This window comes from Ptychodera flava, chromosome 2, assembly GCF_041260155.1.
Source record: "Ptychodera flava strain L36383 chromosome 2, AS_Pfla_20210202, whole genome shotgun sequence".
Classification (NCBI taxonomy): Eukaryota; Metazoa; Hemichordata; class Enteropneusta; family Ptychoderidae; genus Ptychodera; species Ptychodera flava.
The window spans coordinates 32,077,039-32,093,255 of NC_091929.1; the positions used below are offsets into that span (position 1 = coordinate 32,077,039).

The 16,217-nt window shown below is 37.2% G+C and overlaps 1 protein-coding gene across 1 annotated transcript; it reads right to left on the reverse strand.

Moving 5' to 3' along the window:
* Positions 1-13,451: 13,451 nt before the first annotated feature.
* On the reverse strand, positions 13,452-15,685 carry LOC139147950 (uncharacterized). The gene is made up of 3 exons (XM_070719202.1): positions 15,294-15,685; positions 14,535-14,644; positions 13,452-13,702 (listed from the first exon to the last, which is right to left on the reverse strand). Exons 1-3 carry the CDS (start codon positions 15,346-15,348, stop codon positions 13,490-13,492), a joined length of 378 nt encoding a protein of 125 aa, XP_070575303.1. The 5' UTR covers positions 15,349-15,685; the 3' UTR covers positions 13,452-13,489.
* Between the last annotated feature and the right edge of the window lie 532 nt (positions 15,686-16,217).

The following is a 16,217-nucleotide window of genomic DNA, read 5'->3' on the forward strand; positions in this document are numbered from 1 at the left end:
AAAATTCAAACAACTAAGATATGAACGATTTGCGGAGCTGCTTTCTCTTATTACATGTCACCAATTGTGTCTGCTGTCGAATTAATCTTCCCTGCACAGACCTTTGTTCCTGCCAAGGCAGCGATAACTGTGGCAACCCTTTTACTCATGACAATGCTGGTGAAGAAGAGGATGATGGATTCCTACAATTACTAGATTTACGGGAAATGACATGAATGATTTGGATCATGAATCATGCCATTACTTTGACTGTAGCTTACTCTGACACATTGTTTCAGCTACAAAGCTACATTTCAACAACTACAATAGTGTCTTTCGTGTGGATCTTTTTGTTGCATTGATACTTAAATTAATTTTTTTAAATACCATTATTAAAAAGAGGAAATATTTATTTCGACAGAAATATGAAAATATTTCCGTAAATTAATTTGAATATCACTTTTGATACCAATTTTGTGTTTTACATGCAAATACCATCACCACAGACCATATATCACTCGATATTGTAAAAGTGTGTTTAGAATAGTTAACAATGAATTTTCTAATTTCATATCTCATTTCTGCATATTGCTTACCAGTGTAATTTATGGACATAAAGGGGTACGGCCTTCCTTGATAGCTCCACATTGTCAATTTTCTTCAAGTAGATATAATAAGCTTTCGAATGACGTATGATGTGGCTGTATGATAGTTCTCTATGTGTTAACATTTTTAAAATACTGTTATTCTAAAGGGGAAAATTCTTTTTCCATATAAATATGAAAATATTTCATTGAAATCCATTTCAATATCTCTTTGAATATTCATTTTGTATTCTACATGTAACTACCTTTCATTTGATATATCACTCGATAGTTTAAACGTATGTTTAGAAAAGTTAACTATAAATTTATAATACTATATCGCATTTATGCAAATTGGGTATGCGTGTTTATTATGCAAATTAGGGGTTATGGCCCGATTTGGTAGCTCCAAATTGTCAATTTTCGTGAAGTAGAGATAATAAGCTTTCAAATGACGTATGGTGTGGCTGTGTGTTGTTGCTGTATGTGTTAAAATTTTTAAAATATTGTTATTCAATAGGGGAAAATATTGTTTTCCATATAAACATGAAAATATTCCAGTATAATCAATTTCAATATCTCTTTGAATATCCATTTTGTATTTTACATGGAAAGACCTTTCATTTGATATATCACTCGATAGTTTAAACGTATCGTCAGAGAAGTTAACAATAAATTTCAAATATTATATCGCATTTATGCAAATTGGGTGCCCTTGTTAATTATGCAAATTAGGAGGTTATGGCCCTACTTGGCAGCTCCACATCGTCAATTTTCTTAAAGTAGAGATAATAAGCTTTCAAATGACGTATGATGTGGCCGTATGTAAGGTGGGTACATTAAACTCCTAAAATAAGGCCCTTTTTGTGGATTCGCCGCTCGCCTATAAGAATCTTCGAACAATATCAGCGTCCAGCTGTCGCTGCATCGGGCAACAGACACTGTACAACTGTTCATCACAATTGCAGTCATCGTACGTCTGGATTATTTCAAAACTGCATGTTTTCTGGTACGTCCGAATTATCCATCAAAAATACTATTACATCCTTTAACTTCACTGTACCACCTCTGAATGTCGCGACGGTCGACGTATACCGTATACGCGTATTAAAGCGGTACAGAATGAGACAAATCTATTTTTAGTATGCCAAAAAAACAGGACTATTGTTCATATGTAAATTTACGAAAAAATTGTTACTTTTTCTTTTCATTTGAACTCTTCACCTGTTTTCTGTGTCTGCAGCAGGTATTTTAATGATAGTCTGCGAATAAAATGAAATGTTGATGAACGTATGCGTATTTATCGTACGATACTGTGTGCGTGTACGTAATCCCAACATAAAAATGCTCGGTCTCGGGCGCAGAATTTCCAACGATCGATCTCTCACATGTCTCACACGTCCATTTTCTGCATTTGGGGCTTAAAGTGACGAAAATACTCAAACAAGACAACAAAGACACACAAGTTGATATAATATAATAGCAATAACCCCCTTCGCAGTCGGGTATACACTCGATTTTGGTACAATTCGCTCCATATAGCACTCGCCTATCGGCTCGTGCTATATGTCGCGCATTGTACCAAAATCTCGTGTATACCCTCCTGCGGCGTGGGTTATTGCTTAATCATTTACATTTCCAGTCATCAAGGCAATTTCAACAAATTGCGACTAAAAGCTTGAGTTAACTCAATTAAACACCCCATGAATATTACAAATAGTACATGTTTACCGAGATGTGAATGGCAAAGTAATACCCTTTTCTTCATCATGAAATATCTGATGAGATAGCATGCAATATGACATTGATATTCACCAGGTGCTTTGTTTTCTAGTAAAATTTGAGACAAAATGATAAACTTTAATAGATATATCTATCAATAAAGTGTTACCGCTACGCGTCTCGCACAATACCTCCGCTGCACGATGTACTCGGAAGTAAATCCTGGTATTTTGGAAAATAACCTTATTATTATACACCTTTTTGGTCCAACTTTACAGCAAAAACATCGAAATTAAGGCGTCTTTTGGATGCTCGTCGCGCACTGTGATAGCGAGCAGACTGGGAACGCGTTTAGCGCTTCCGCTGAGCGCACAGAACGAAATTTCCACCCGCGCTGCGCAGTGCACATGGTCGAAATTGTACGTCAGCAGCATAATTTCACTCGAATTCACAGATTTTGGACTGACCACGATTTTACTTGGGAAGACTGAATGCTAAGAAGTACATGTTTTTGTAAAAAAATGTAAAATTTTCTCTTCTTTTTCTCCGTGTTGACGTAAAGGTGTTTTGAGGTCAAAGGTCAAATAGCGTCCAATAACACCTAAAGTTATGGGACTCCGTGTCTTCTGATACCGAAACTTACTGTACGACGAAACTCCATAGATTACAGACGCAGGTATATAATAATGTTAATTATGCAGTGTTTTCCTCACAGATAAGGAAAATCTTTACGTGATACTTCATTTTAAGGCCTCGTATTGACTATTTGTGTCAAACTAACATGTTTGAAATTTTTTATGTAAAGACATTGTCACTTACCAATTTGAGATCCATTTTCACTGTTGATATTGCAGTTTAGTCTTCTGATGTGATTATACAAAAATGTATCATAAAGTAAATATTATTAATACAAATATATTATGTTCCTTTTTTCGCTTGGTTTCTTGTAGTTATTCACTGAGGGGTTGCTGACAGTAACAAGGCAGAGGACGTTAAAAATATGTCATTGACGCCTGTTAACAGATTGACAACTTTCATTTGCCACCGTCGTTTGCAAATATTTCTTGAATGTGTGGTGATATTGGTTTTCAATAGATTGTATGAAATTATCGTCTACATTGACGGTTATGCTGCATGCCGGAACTATGTCTTAATTACTGTCGATGCTAGTAAGATAAGCGTGGGGTCGGACCTGCGCCATCTTGCGTTGTGACGGTCTGAAAGAAGCTAAGAGGACGTTCAAACAAAATCAGGCGGGAAATGTTCAAGTTGTTACTGACCATACGTATATTAGTGGATACAGCGCGCATCTGTAATACAGACGCTGTTCTCAGACTCAAGACAAGTCGACACACTCTATGATCTCACTTGCACCTAGGGGTGGCCAATTTGATTTCGGGGGAGGGGGAGCTGGAGGAAATGGGTATGGCGACAATGTTTTTAACCCCCCTCCCCCTGGCAGCAATTTTTGTCCAGGGGTTGCTTTAAAGAAATTTTTTTACTAGTAGAGTCAAAGCATTTTTTTTAAAACACAAAATCATTCAATCACAATCTTGTAAAATCGAGCCGTCTTTCACACTTAATTATGTGGAAATATCCATGTCTTCACACGTTCACATCACTGAACACATATCCAACTTCTGCAACCTTTCCAATGTTAGTGTCTGATGTAAAGCACATGACTTGTAAAAAAATCCAGAAGTTGCTGAAGGGTCTGTGCTCTGCTGCAAAGTAGTGTCGATTTAATCTACAAATGTAATCTCATCTGCTTTCCTTTTCACATTACACACTTGTTTTTATGAGTAATTTTCTATATTGCAACATTCAGCAATACGGCACCTAACATTTTTGAGAAATTTGAAAAATATGAAAATCCAATTATCCCAAATTAGTTCCAATCGTGTTAATCGTACATGTTTACCCAAATATGAATGGCAAATCAATACTCTTTTCTTCATCATGAAATATCCGATCAGATGGTATACAACATGACGTTGAAATTCACCAGTTGCTTTGTTTTCTAGTAAAATTTGAGACAAAATGTTAAACTTTAATAGATATATCTATTAATAAAGTATTACCGCTTTATAATGAGATTTATTTGTTCAATCTCTTTTGTAAACGTGACAAACATTCTCACGTTTATTCTAACACTGGCAGCTTTGCATTTATAACACAGTGCAGTCGGGTAGTGCAGCAGCAGAATACAAGTACACATTCATGATCGGTCACTCTGTATGCACGGTCACTCCACACAGAGTGACCGTGATTCATGCTGCTGAGAAGAGGTTTCTGCTTCTATAGATACCCATTCAAAAATGCCGCCATAGGCAGCAGCTCCAGAGACTACTGAATGCTGGTCTACCACACAAGGGTGTATCACAGCAAATTATTTCACAGCCTTCCTAGAAGCAATTTGTTTTCCTTTCCTTCTGCACAGACAAATTTTCCCCCCAGCATTTGGCCGGCAACATTTTTTTTTTTCGAAATTCCCCCTGCCCATCCCCCAGATATCAAATTGGTCACCCCTTATGAACACTATGCAAATTTCCTTGCCTCCGCCCTGTTCTCGACGTCATATCTCATAAGAATTAATACAACCCAAGTCTTGTGACAGAGAAAAAGTCCCTTGTTTCAATGTATACTTTTGCTTACGATTCCCCTACGTCGTATTTGCGAAAGACTATACCAAAGAGAGACAGAACAGGTACAAGGGACTGTCGATAATCTACTTTAGAGGGGAAAAATACTGCCTTTTCAAATCATTTTGTTTATTGTTGTTTATGTGAGGAGTTATTTAAGTTGTTCTGCCTACTGAAACATGTTGAATTTAATAATATGTTAATATGCTGATGACATAATTACTGGTGTATATCATAATCGTGTCATTGGGGCATCTTTCCTCATGTCTACAAGCAAGAGATGAAGACTTTCGAATTATCCCTTGCGCCCCACTAAAGTTTGCATGTCCACTCTGATTAAGGTGAAAGTATGTTTGACTTGTGTGAAGATTAGGCAAATAAAATTAGATTTATATCTCTTGTGATCCACCTGCATCAATTTGAGACAAGCCTGTCACATTTTTCCTCCTTTGCCTTGGACAAATCCTCACCACAGTACAGCGTTCCCAAATAGTCAACAAACAACGGTTACCTTCTAAATGATGCACATTAGCATTTCAGTAGAATGACAGATTGCGCTGAGTTGACTTCCCTTTGTAAACGTGATATGCCGAATTTTGTTTTTATTGGCCTTGTGGATACAAACGTTTGGATGTATGAATTACATGGTCTTCTTATGGACCTATAGCTTTTACTCTATTCAAAACTTGATGATTCCCAAGGTCACTAGTTGTTAGTGTGAAATGTCATCTGTATTGACTATTCTCCTATGTTGCCATTTTTGCCCCGGAACACACAAGGACAATTGCACAGTGAAATGACATAAAAAGCTGGATAACCTGATCCCCCCCCCCCCCCCCCTCAGCAGGCTATGGCCATGCACGTTGTACTGCGGCATTTTGTAATACTGACGCATTTTGTAATAACTTACGCAAAATGTAATAAGGGGTATCAGCATTTTGTAATAGCTCCATACTGAAACTCCATACTGTACTTTGAAAATAACTTCTGATAAAAGAAACAGAAGTAAATGTATTACGACTGTTTGCAGGTGAAAAATATTATGAAGTAATAACGACAGTTCACCAAGACGGCACTGTACAAATCTGGCACGACATCGCTGCTCGGCTCGTACATCCGATGTTGGATGAGCGCGCGATGTAAACAAAGATGGCACTTACCCTTAACCTGCTCGCAGAATATGCCTTTAAAGTGTATGGAATAATGCATCGGAAACGACGGGTGCATATATTCTTGATAAAAAAAGGAGATGTATGATATAGAAATACCGGGCAACGCGCTGACCATTGACGTTTTTTTGTGGGCAAGGGCGAGAGGAAAGCCAAAAATTAACGGCGAGGCTTGCCGAGCCCGTTAATTTGGCTTTCCTCGAGTCCACGCCCACAAATAAACGTTAATGGTCAGATCGGGGTCTGTTATTTCCATTATATTATCATCGAAAGCAAGGAAACCGTCAAAATTTCCGAAAATTTCAGGAGCAAACGACAACTGGGCCCCAGAAACTGAGCAATACGCGACGCACTGTCACGCGCGCTGTCAAAAATTGGCAAAGCCGGAGATGTTTTCAGAAAAAAGTATTTTAACTTGACCTACAAGTGCTCCATTTTATTTTGTGATTGATTATGAATTACGTTTGAGCTGTAAAATTACGATACTTTGAGTCGTTAATCTTATTATTAATATTCGCGGGTCATGTATCAAACCATTACTGTGTATTTTTGGTCAGTCACGTGGTTTAGCTCGACCAATCAAAATGCGACGGGCAGGGCATGGTAATATAATAATAACTATTGCGAAAATACCGCAAAGTAAGCATTAAGACATTAGTGCAACGCATCGCCTGACGCGCTAAACGCGCGCTAATGACTAAATCTATGTGTCGTTATACATTCTTTGCGTTATTTTCATAATAACCTTAACTATACTGAAGTAATCTAAAGTAAACAAAATTAAAACTAAACTAAACTAAACTAAACTAAACTAAATAGTCAGAATAATCTGATGTTTTAGTGATTTGACTTGTTAGTCCCTGCGGACGAAGTCCGGCGGGGACTCACAGATTGGGTCCCGTCCGTCTGTGCGTCCGTGCGTCGGCGTCCGTTCGTCCGCAGCCGTTTCTCAGACACTGCTGAACAAATTTTGTTCAAACTTGGCACAAAGGCATAACACTATGACCTACAGATGCACACCATTTATTTTTCGATACGATTCAAAATGGCCGCAAGGTGCCATATTTTTGCGATTTTTCATGACTTTGAGCCATAACTCAAACATCCTTGAACCGATTCTATTCAAACTTGGCACAAAGGCATAGCACTATGACCTACAGATACACACCGATTTATTTTTCGATACGATTCAATATGGCCGCAAGGTGGCCATATTTTTGCGATTTTTCATGTCTTTGAGCCATAACTCAAACATCCTTGAACCGATTCTATTCAAACTTGGCACAAAGGCATAACACTGGCCTACATATGCATGTAGAATTATAGTGCGATACGATCCAAAATGGGCGTGAGACGGCCATTTTGTTTGCGATTTTTCGTGTCTTTGAACAATTAACACAAACATCCTTGAACCGATTCTGTTCAAACTTGGCACAAAGGCATAACACTATAGCCTACATATGCATGTAGAATTATATTGCGATACGATCCAATATGGGCGTGAGGCGGCTATTTTGTTGCGATTTTTTCATGTCTTTGAACCATAACTCAAACATCCTTGAACCGAATTTGTTCAAACATTGCACAAAGGCAAAGCACTATGGCATACATATGCATGTATCAATTAACCTTGCGATAGGAGCCAATATGGCTGCAGAACTGCCATTTTGTTGGAATTTTGCATGTCTTTGAAGCTTAATTCAAAGGTCATTACACCGATTTTGTCCAAACTTGGCACAAAGATCATGCACTATGGCATACATGTACATGTCAATGTACTTCGTGACATGTTCCAATATGGTTGCCAGATTGTCATTTTTCCCCAATATCGCTGCTAGATGGTCATTTTTGGATTTCTTCATGTCTTGAGGCTTAATCATATGCAAATATTCCTTATCCAATGTTGTTGAGACTTGGTACAAAGATAAAGTACTATGGCATACATATGCATGTCTACTAATTTTGTGCTATGATCCATATGGTCAATAGACAGCCATTTGATTTCAATTTTGGTGTGATTTTTTATGTCTTTAAAACATAAACATAGGTCACTGTCCTTCGATGGACTGATTTTGTTTAAACGTGATATGGCTGCATTCTTGTGCACATTAATTTGTTTCATTATGTGATCCGAAATGGCTAATTAAAACAGCATACCCGATCCCATACCATTTCTAAAATTCCTCCAAAACATGTGTATATATATTATGTGCCATCATGACACTAGAGGCAGTGAGGGCATCGTTATGTGTGATATAATCAAAAGTTCCTTCAATGGTCATTACCGGCAGAGAGGGGTCAATTTTATTGAACGTTCCTCAGATTACTTTATTATGCAAGTCACCCCGCATCAATTTAATATCATTCCACAGCTACGTAGACCACAGCTACCTAGACACCAAAGATTACAATAAAATGGACAAGCGGAGGCTGTGTAATCAACGATGACTTGTTTAGCTACTAAAGCGGAAGTATATTTGACCTGTTGAGTGTGTATGTATGTATGTATGTATGTATGTATGTATGTATGTATGTATGTATGTATGTATGTATGTATGTATGTATGTATGTATGTATGTATGTTATGTATGTATGTATGTATGTATGTATGTATGTATGTATGTATGTATGTATGTATGTATGCATCTACGTGGGTAGGGAGGGAGGAAGGGAGGGAGAGAGGAAAGAGTGCCTGAGTATGCCTGTCTATCTATGTATCTATGTATCTATCTATCTGTCTGTCTGTCTGTCTGTCTGTCTGTCTGTCTGTCTGTCTATCTATCTTTCTATGGCTGTTATCATTTAATGATAATGGCAGATGGCAGGTATAACCAGTAGGATAGCGAATCAAATTTAGCTTAATCTTAGTATCGCAGGGCAGCTTATCCTAGCTCGTTGGCTAGACAAATTTTACCATAGGGCGATAGCGTAGATTCAAAGGATGAAGACAACGGGAAAGAAATAGATCTATGAAAACAAAACCATGGCTCAGTAGATATGAATTGTCACCTTTTACATACAAGGAAAAGTGGCTGGTCTGTCGATAGAGCTTTATTTTGTACTTGTTTATGGGATGATTAAAATAAATGATCATTCAGTATTTTAATTGACTGCTTCACGTCAGTGTTTATCAGTATATTTTGAAAAATATCAGCTGTCAGCATTGACATATTAACGTGCCCCTCCCATCTTATTACCGTAAATTATCGACAATCAACTTTAGAGAATCACATATCATACGTATAGAAGTTGCTTAGAATACTGCAATCTTTCGTACGTTATTTTCCACTTTAACCCTTTGCACACCAAGGCCCTGTGGTGGAGTTGACATTTGGAAGTACCATCTAGCATGACGTCTGACTTCTTAAATTAACAGAGACTGTCCACCATACCATTATAATTTTTGAATCACAATAAAATACTTGTCCAAAAAAATATGCACATTATGGTCACGTGACCTAATTAAGTATTCAAAATGACCGCCAATATATAAAATATTGTATTTTTTTTAGTATATTTCTTTATTTTCATAGGAATTCCTCATTTATTCATAATTTTTCATCACGAAACCTGTTTTCTATCACGTCAGCATGGACTGATATGACATTGTGACAAAAATTTTGAAAAAACACTGATATTTTGTATCATTTTGACCTGCTAAGTGTAATGTAAACAAAGGCTCTGTATATTAAGTGTTAGGTCGGTCAAAGCATAACGTAACTAACATCCAGCAACTAATATTATGAAATATTTCCCACAGTAAGTATGTATATTTGAATGACAATGACACACTTGTCCCAAAATATGCTACTAATGGTCATGTGACCTGATTAAGTATTCAAAATGGCCGCCAACAATATAAATTTATCATTATTTTTACATGTTTTCCAATTTTCCAGTAAAAGATAATCGATATTGTATCATATCCCAATGCTTAATCACTATTTATAGTGCCATGACCATGGACTTTGATGTAAACTTTATATATTATGAAAAACTTTACACAGATTTGATAAAACTTACACAAATTTTCTTGTCTTCACTCATAAGTGAAGAATTACACACAGCGCCCTGAATATGATCTGACTATTGAATTTATCAAACTTTGTCCACAATTACAAGATATTTTTGGAATTGTAGTATTACAATTGCCCAAAAATATGCAAATACTGGTCACATGACCTCATTAAATATTCAAAATAGCCCCTAGTATTCTAAATTTACAATGATTTTCACATATTGCTTCTCCTTCTGACGACATTCTAAAGAATTTATCCTTCCTATTTCTCAATTATGTCTAAATGTATATTAGATTCCGTTGTCTACAGCTGATGGTTCCAGGAAAATGTTTGTACACCGTCCCTCCACCCTACAGCGATTTTGCTGAATAAACTTGTCGATATTGTAACACAAACGTTTCGATATTGAGGTGGGAGCCTCAAGGTTCTTTCACATTTTTATTCATACAAATTCATTTCTTTTCAATGCTTTTGCGTACTCTTTTGGCCTCCAAAACAGATTGAGCTTGCACGGAATCGCCGCTAGACAACTGTACGCGACCGTACCTCTAAGTCTTAAAACGGATAAACAAAGACACAAACAAAATCACTATCCAAAAATCATCGTTTCGGACGAAAAAACATCAAAATAAGTGTCTAACCATTCGTAAAATATCGTATATTTAATGTTCAAAGACTGAAATGTGCGAGTTGAATTAGATTCAAACATGGAAGGGAAGAAAAAAACTTCGTGACCGAAGAACCAACGTGCGCGATCAAAGTTTCAAAATGGCGTCGCGACAAACTCAACAGCATTCCGAAACATCGAAAGCATAAATTTCGAGTAATGTTAGAATGAAAATCGATTCTAGAAAATAAACTTTTAGGAAGGTATACACCTCGCAAGTCAAAATTCACGGGGAATTTTACGGGTTGATTGGCAATTTTCGTTGTTCAAAAAACGCGTGGCCGACGTATGGTGGCCGCCATCTTGATTTTTAACAACAAATGCATCGTCGAAAACTCGGGCGTTTTCTGCAACAGAACAGAGTAAACGACAAAAAAAAACGCATACTACCAATTTTAAAATCCCCATCGCTGATTGATCACGCCAAATTCGTTTCGATTTATTCTTATTTCTACAAGTGAAAGGGGGGGGGGGAACTTTCGTACTATAAGGTGCCTCTTCCTACCTAGCGAGGTCAAATTGGTGGGCGAAAATTCGACGGAAAAATCATAGACGAAAATCTAAAAAGAAATTACTCTCAATAAACACAGTTTCTCAGTTGTAGCAGAAATCCTGGCTATGGTAACAAAGTTACCTGAGGAGCAAAGACATGACAATAAATAAAAATACTCCGCACCGCAAGATGTTGCCAAACGCTACTGATGGCGTCCCCAAGCAAGCATTTACATCCGCAACGCGCTTCGTACCTACGGTAGAGCAATTAACACCTTTAATTAAACAATAGCGCACGTGTCGCGTTTCCAGACTGGTGGGTGGAGGGACGGAGGTTTGTAACATCATTTTTATGAACCCAATAAAAGCTTTGTTCAAATCACTGTGTACACTAATATTACAATCATTTTGCAAAACTCAGAATTTGATTATTCGAGTTTTGCAAACTTCATCCAATATACATGCAAAAACATAAGATACACAATTTTATTGTAACCAAAAACAATATTTATTGTTTTTCTTTTGTAAAAAAAATAAAAATAATGTAGCAACGCCCTAAAATCAGACCGAAACCCTCAAAATGTCACAAGGGAACCATTTCTGGATAAGGAGGTGTTGTTGCATGTACATCATTAGTATAATAAAATTAGGTCGTAGTATACAACACTGTCAATGTTGATGATGTCGCTGTCTTTTATCATATTCTGAGCTCTGCATGTCATCTTCAAGCCTTCCTCTTTCCATCCACCAACAGTAATATTGAATAAAAAAATGCAGAAAGGTCTGCAGTATATTGTCTTTTCAAAGTACAGTACTGTATGTAAAACCAACAAAAACTTTCTCAGTTTGTTTTCTCAATTATAAATCGCATAATCTCATTCTGTCTTCAATTGCATTTTGAATGTCAACTCAGACCCCCTTATATGGCGTTAATATGATAACCTAGCACCGGTAGTGAGATATAATCTCGATATCATTATATGCTATCACATTTTTACGTATTCAGAAACCACAAAGCATTTTAAAATACATACAATATCAGCGGATGTTTATAATTATTACAAAATGCGTTAACTAATGTTACAAAACGCGTTTTATTACAAAACGCTGATACCCTTATTACAAATCGCGTAAACAATAATTTATTACAAAATGCTGATACCCTTATTACAAAATGCGTAGACCATTTTATTACAAATGCTGATACCCTTATTACATTTGCGTAAGTTGTTACAAAATGCGTCGTATTACAAAATGCCGCAGTACACACGTTTTGATTTCTGGTTCCTATCACACTACAATACACATCGACATCAATTACTGGTGGCAAAACAGTTCACTGAACAGACTGTGATATAATTAATATTCCAGAAATGAGGTCAGATAAAAATCTGAAAGGAAACATAGCAGCACCAGAATGTTATATCAAGGATGTTATGCATTTGGATATTGGTTAAAAATAGCTACAGGGGTTCAGAGCCTGGTACCATGAAATTATTTAAACAAATTTCAAAGCAGACTCACACCGAAATCCTAGAGAGCACATTTCAGAATAGCATAGAAACAGCCTTCCAATACAGTCAGCATTTATTGCCAGTGAGATGAGGTAAACAACTTTTATGACCGTTGAGTAGACCTGTTGTGTTGCGGCACAGAGCTTTGGTTGACGCAAATTAACCTGTTCCTTTATAATTGAAACACATGTATGTCGTGACAGCATCCATGCAACTAACGAGATAAAACCTATCCATTCACTGTAAAATGTGTGTTTGCCCCGGGGACAATATCCTTGGCCGATAAATGAGCCTAAAAGATAAATTAATCCGCTGAATAGATAGACTTTCAATTTAAAGATCATACAATGCACAGCGTCTATTTCACCAATATCTGTATCGAAAGCTCTCAAGCTCTGTGTCTCTCTCAGTCTCTCTCTGTCTCTCTCAAATACACACACATGTACACACACACTTTGTACTCAGACACAACACTTCACAACACGCCTTAATCACATAGCCTCTCTGACGATTACAGAATGAACGCAACTCACGAAACGTTTTATCGCGTTACATTTTATTGCTCGCCATATAATGCAGTAAGCGATCACCCATGTAAACATTTTATTATTCTTGCTTGAGAATTAAGACTGTAATGTTGAGAGTTACACAAAAACGACATCAAAGTTAAGGAGTGGAGTGGGTTGACACCAATCAGAATCTCAGGCTGGTATCTTGTGATATTCTTGGCCAAGGCGTAGGAAAGCAAGGGCATTTGTATGTTGGATTTTAACAATTTTTCTTCTTATCGTAGCCTTTGTAACTCCTGTTGTAGGTGTTGCGAGCAAAACACTTTGCAGCAGCGGAGTCACACTCGCAGACGGCGATCTTGCATTTTGCGAGGAAATCAAAGAACCCATAGCTCCGGCGGGATGCTGCGAAGTTGGCAAACAGGAAACGTTTAGGTTGAGTCTTTCAAAAGTTAAACGCGATATAAACTGTGCGTTAGGTTGTTGTATTGGTGTTAGTGAAGAAATGACATAGCAGTAAAAAATGTTATTTTAAAGATATAAAGACCTCCTTATAATTTTCCAGCATATATAAAAGAACACGATGTACTAAGAAAAGTTCTGATCATGTTTAAAGTAAAACAACTAACTGGACTATGTCTGTCTGTCTGTCTGTCTGTCTGTCTGTCTGTCTGTCTGTCTGTCTGTATCTATGTATGTATGTATGTATGTATGTATGTATGTATGTATGTATGTATGTATGTATGTATGTATGTATGTATGTATGTATGTCTGTCTGTCTGTCTGTCTGTCTGTCTGTCTGTCTGTCTGTCTGTCTGTCGGTGGTATGTATGTATGTATGTATGTATATATATATATATATATATATATATATATATATATATATATATATATATATATATATATATATATAATTACATTGCTGGTTGCTAAAAACAACGTTAAATTACTGCAAGTACAAATTAAGCATATCTGTGAGTGATCTGAAATGCTGATTGTACGGGAATATGATTACCGTACAGTTTTTGCTGTAAACAGTCACATGTATCCACGTTTCCTTAATAAGCATACTATAACACAATATAAACGTACAGATAGACTATTATTCGATTCTTCACGTTGCATTCGCACTTGTCTGTGACTCTGAACAAAATGTCGAACAAATACTGTCATTGACACAATCCTGTTCTCCCATCACCAACGGCAACGATATGGGAATTGGAAAGGCGCTACTTACAGCATCTAGTACAGGCAGTGGCCCTGTACGTAGCGAAGTACACGTACCAAGATGCACATCCATGATTCTTGATAGCATTGCTGTAGCATCTGTCGTGTGTCTCGCAGCACCTTGGAGTGCGAAATAAAAGAAAAGTACAGACATCCTGTTATTTGACCCAAATGTTTCTCGATTACAATGCCTCTCTTGCAAAACAATTCAAAAGTTGCCAGAAGCTACGAAGAAAAAAACAAATATCAAATCTCACTTTACTCACTGTCATGATGAACTTGTTAACAGAGTACCCATTTTCCAGAAATGAAACGGACAAATCTCTCGAAATTAATGTTCGAATGGGCCGACGACTCGTAGCTAAGATATAGTGGCTTGTGCTGTCGTGGTACCGTACGGTCGTGTTCGTTATAAACTATCAGGCAATATTTGAAACATCATGAGAGATTTTGAACTAGGGTCCGTTCTTTCGTTTTATTACGTCTTAGACCACCAAACTAGTTCCTTCAAATGCAGCGACAGCAAGACACTGTTCTTTTCTGATTCGCCAGAGTACGTGTGATGGTTTTATGGGTTTGTTTGTTTGTTTGTTTGTTTGTTTGTTGTTCGTTGTTGTTTTGTTTGTTTGTTTTGGGTTTGTTTGTTGTTGTTTTTTTTTTGGGGGGGGGGGTTATTTTAGCAATCCAGACCGCCTGCCTTATCCAAATAGAAGGCTGCAAATAAATGTAATATTTATGTGACGGGTTGAAGACTTTTCTCTCCGATTACCTGTCAACTCCATCGACTGCTCTCCCGCTTCCGCCCTTGCCGCAGTAACAGCCATAGTTGTTATAATCCAACGGGTTTCGCCTTGTTGTGCACAATATCATGCCTCCGAACTGCAATAGGTTCTGCGCACCGACCGTTTCTTCCGCCACTTCATCTTTTGAAATAAAAAGCAAGATAAGAGGATTCAAGATGCAAGTGTGAGAAAAGTAAATTAGAGTTGATTTGATCGTAGCCCCAATGTCGACAATCAAATTAATGAAATAGGCAGACTTCACGTAATACACAAAACAAACAAAACCCTCCTTGCAATATTATTACAGGTTACTTACAACTATTTAATAACAAACTCGATAGGTAGAAATGACTCATTCGAGATGAAGATATGTTTTCATTCCGAATCGACGGTGACGACTGGTTAAAACTGACAGGATCTTCCTGTCATGAAATTGTTCAGCGTGACGCTAATGCTATGCGCCCGTTAAGGTAGGACGCGCCTCAGTGACATTATTCGGACTCTCAAATTTCTACAATTCTTTTCTGATCTACCACTTGTGGGGCCCACTCTACAGCTTTTAAAGTAAGAGAAAGCTTCACCGTCTTAGTTTTTCGAAAATCCAAAAGTTACTTTTTATCCCATAGAGTTAACACAGGGTTGGCGGCCATTTTGAGATTCAAATCTCACAAAATGTTGAGTAATTTGTTTCGCTAGTTCCAAACTTTGCTCAGTGACCCCTGATTTTTATTGTTGATTTGGTCAGATAATAGTTGAAAGTTCCATTTAGGAAAGTTTGAGCAAAAGTTTAAGTCTTTCACTTTCGAGGCGCATACATATGAGTATGACTATGTGATCCTAGTATTCACTAAATAATCATCGTATATCTTACTTGCTGCAGACACAGATTATACACCAGTTTGTCTGAATAT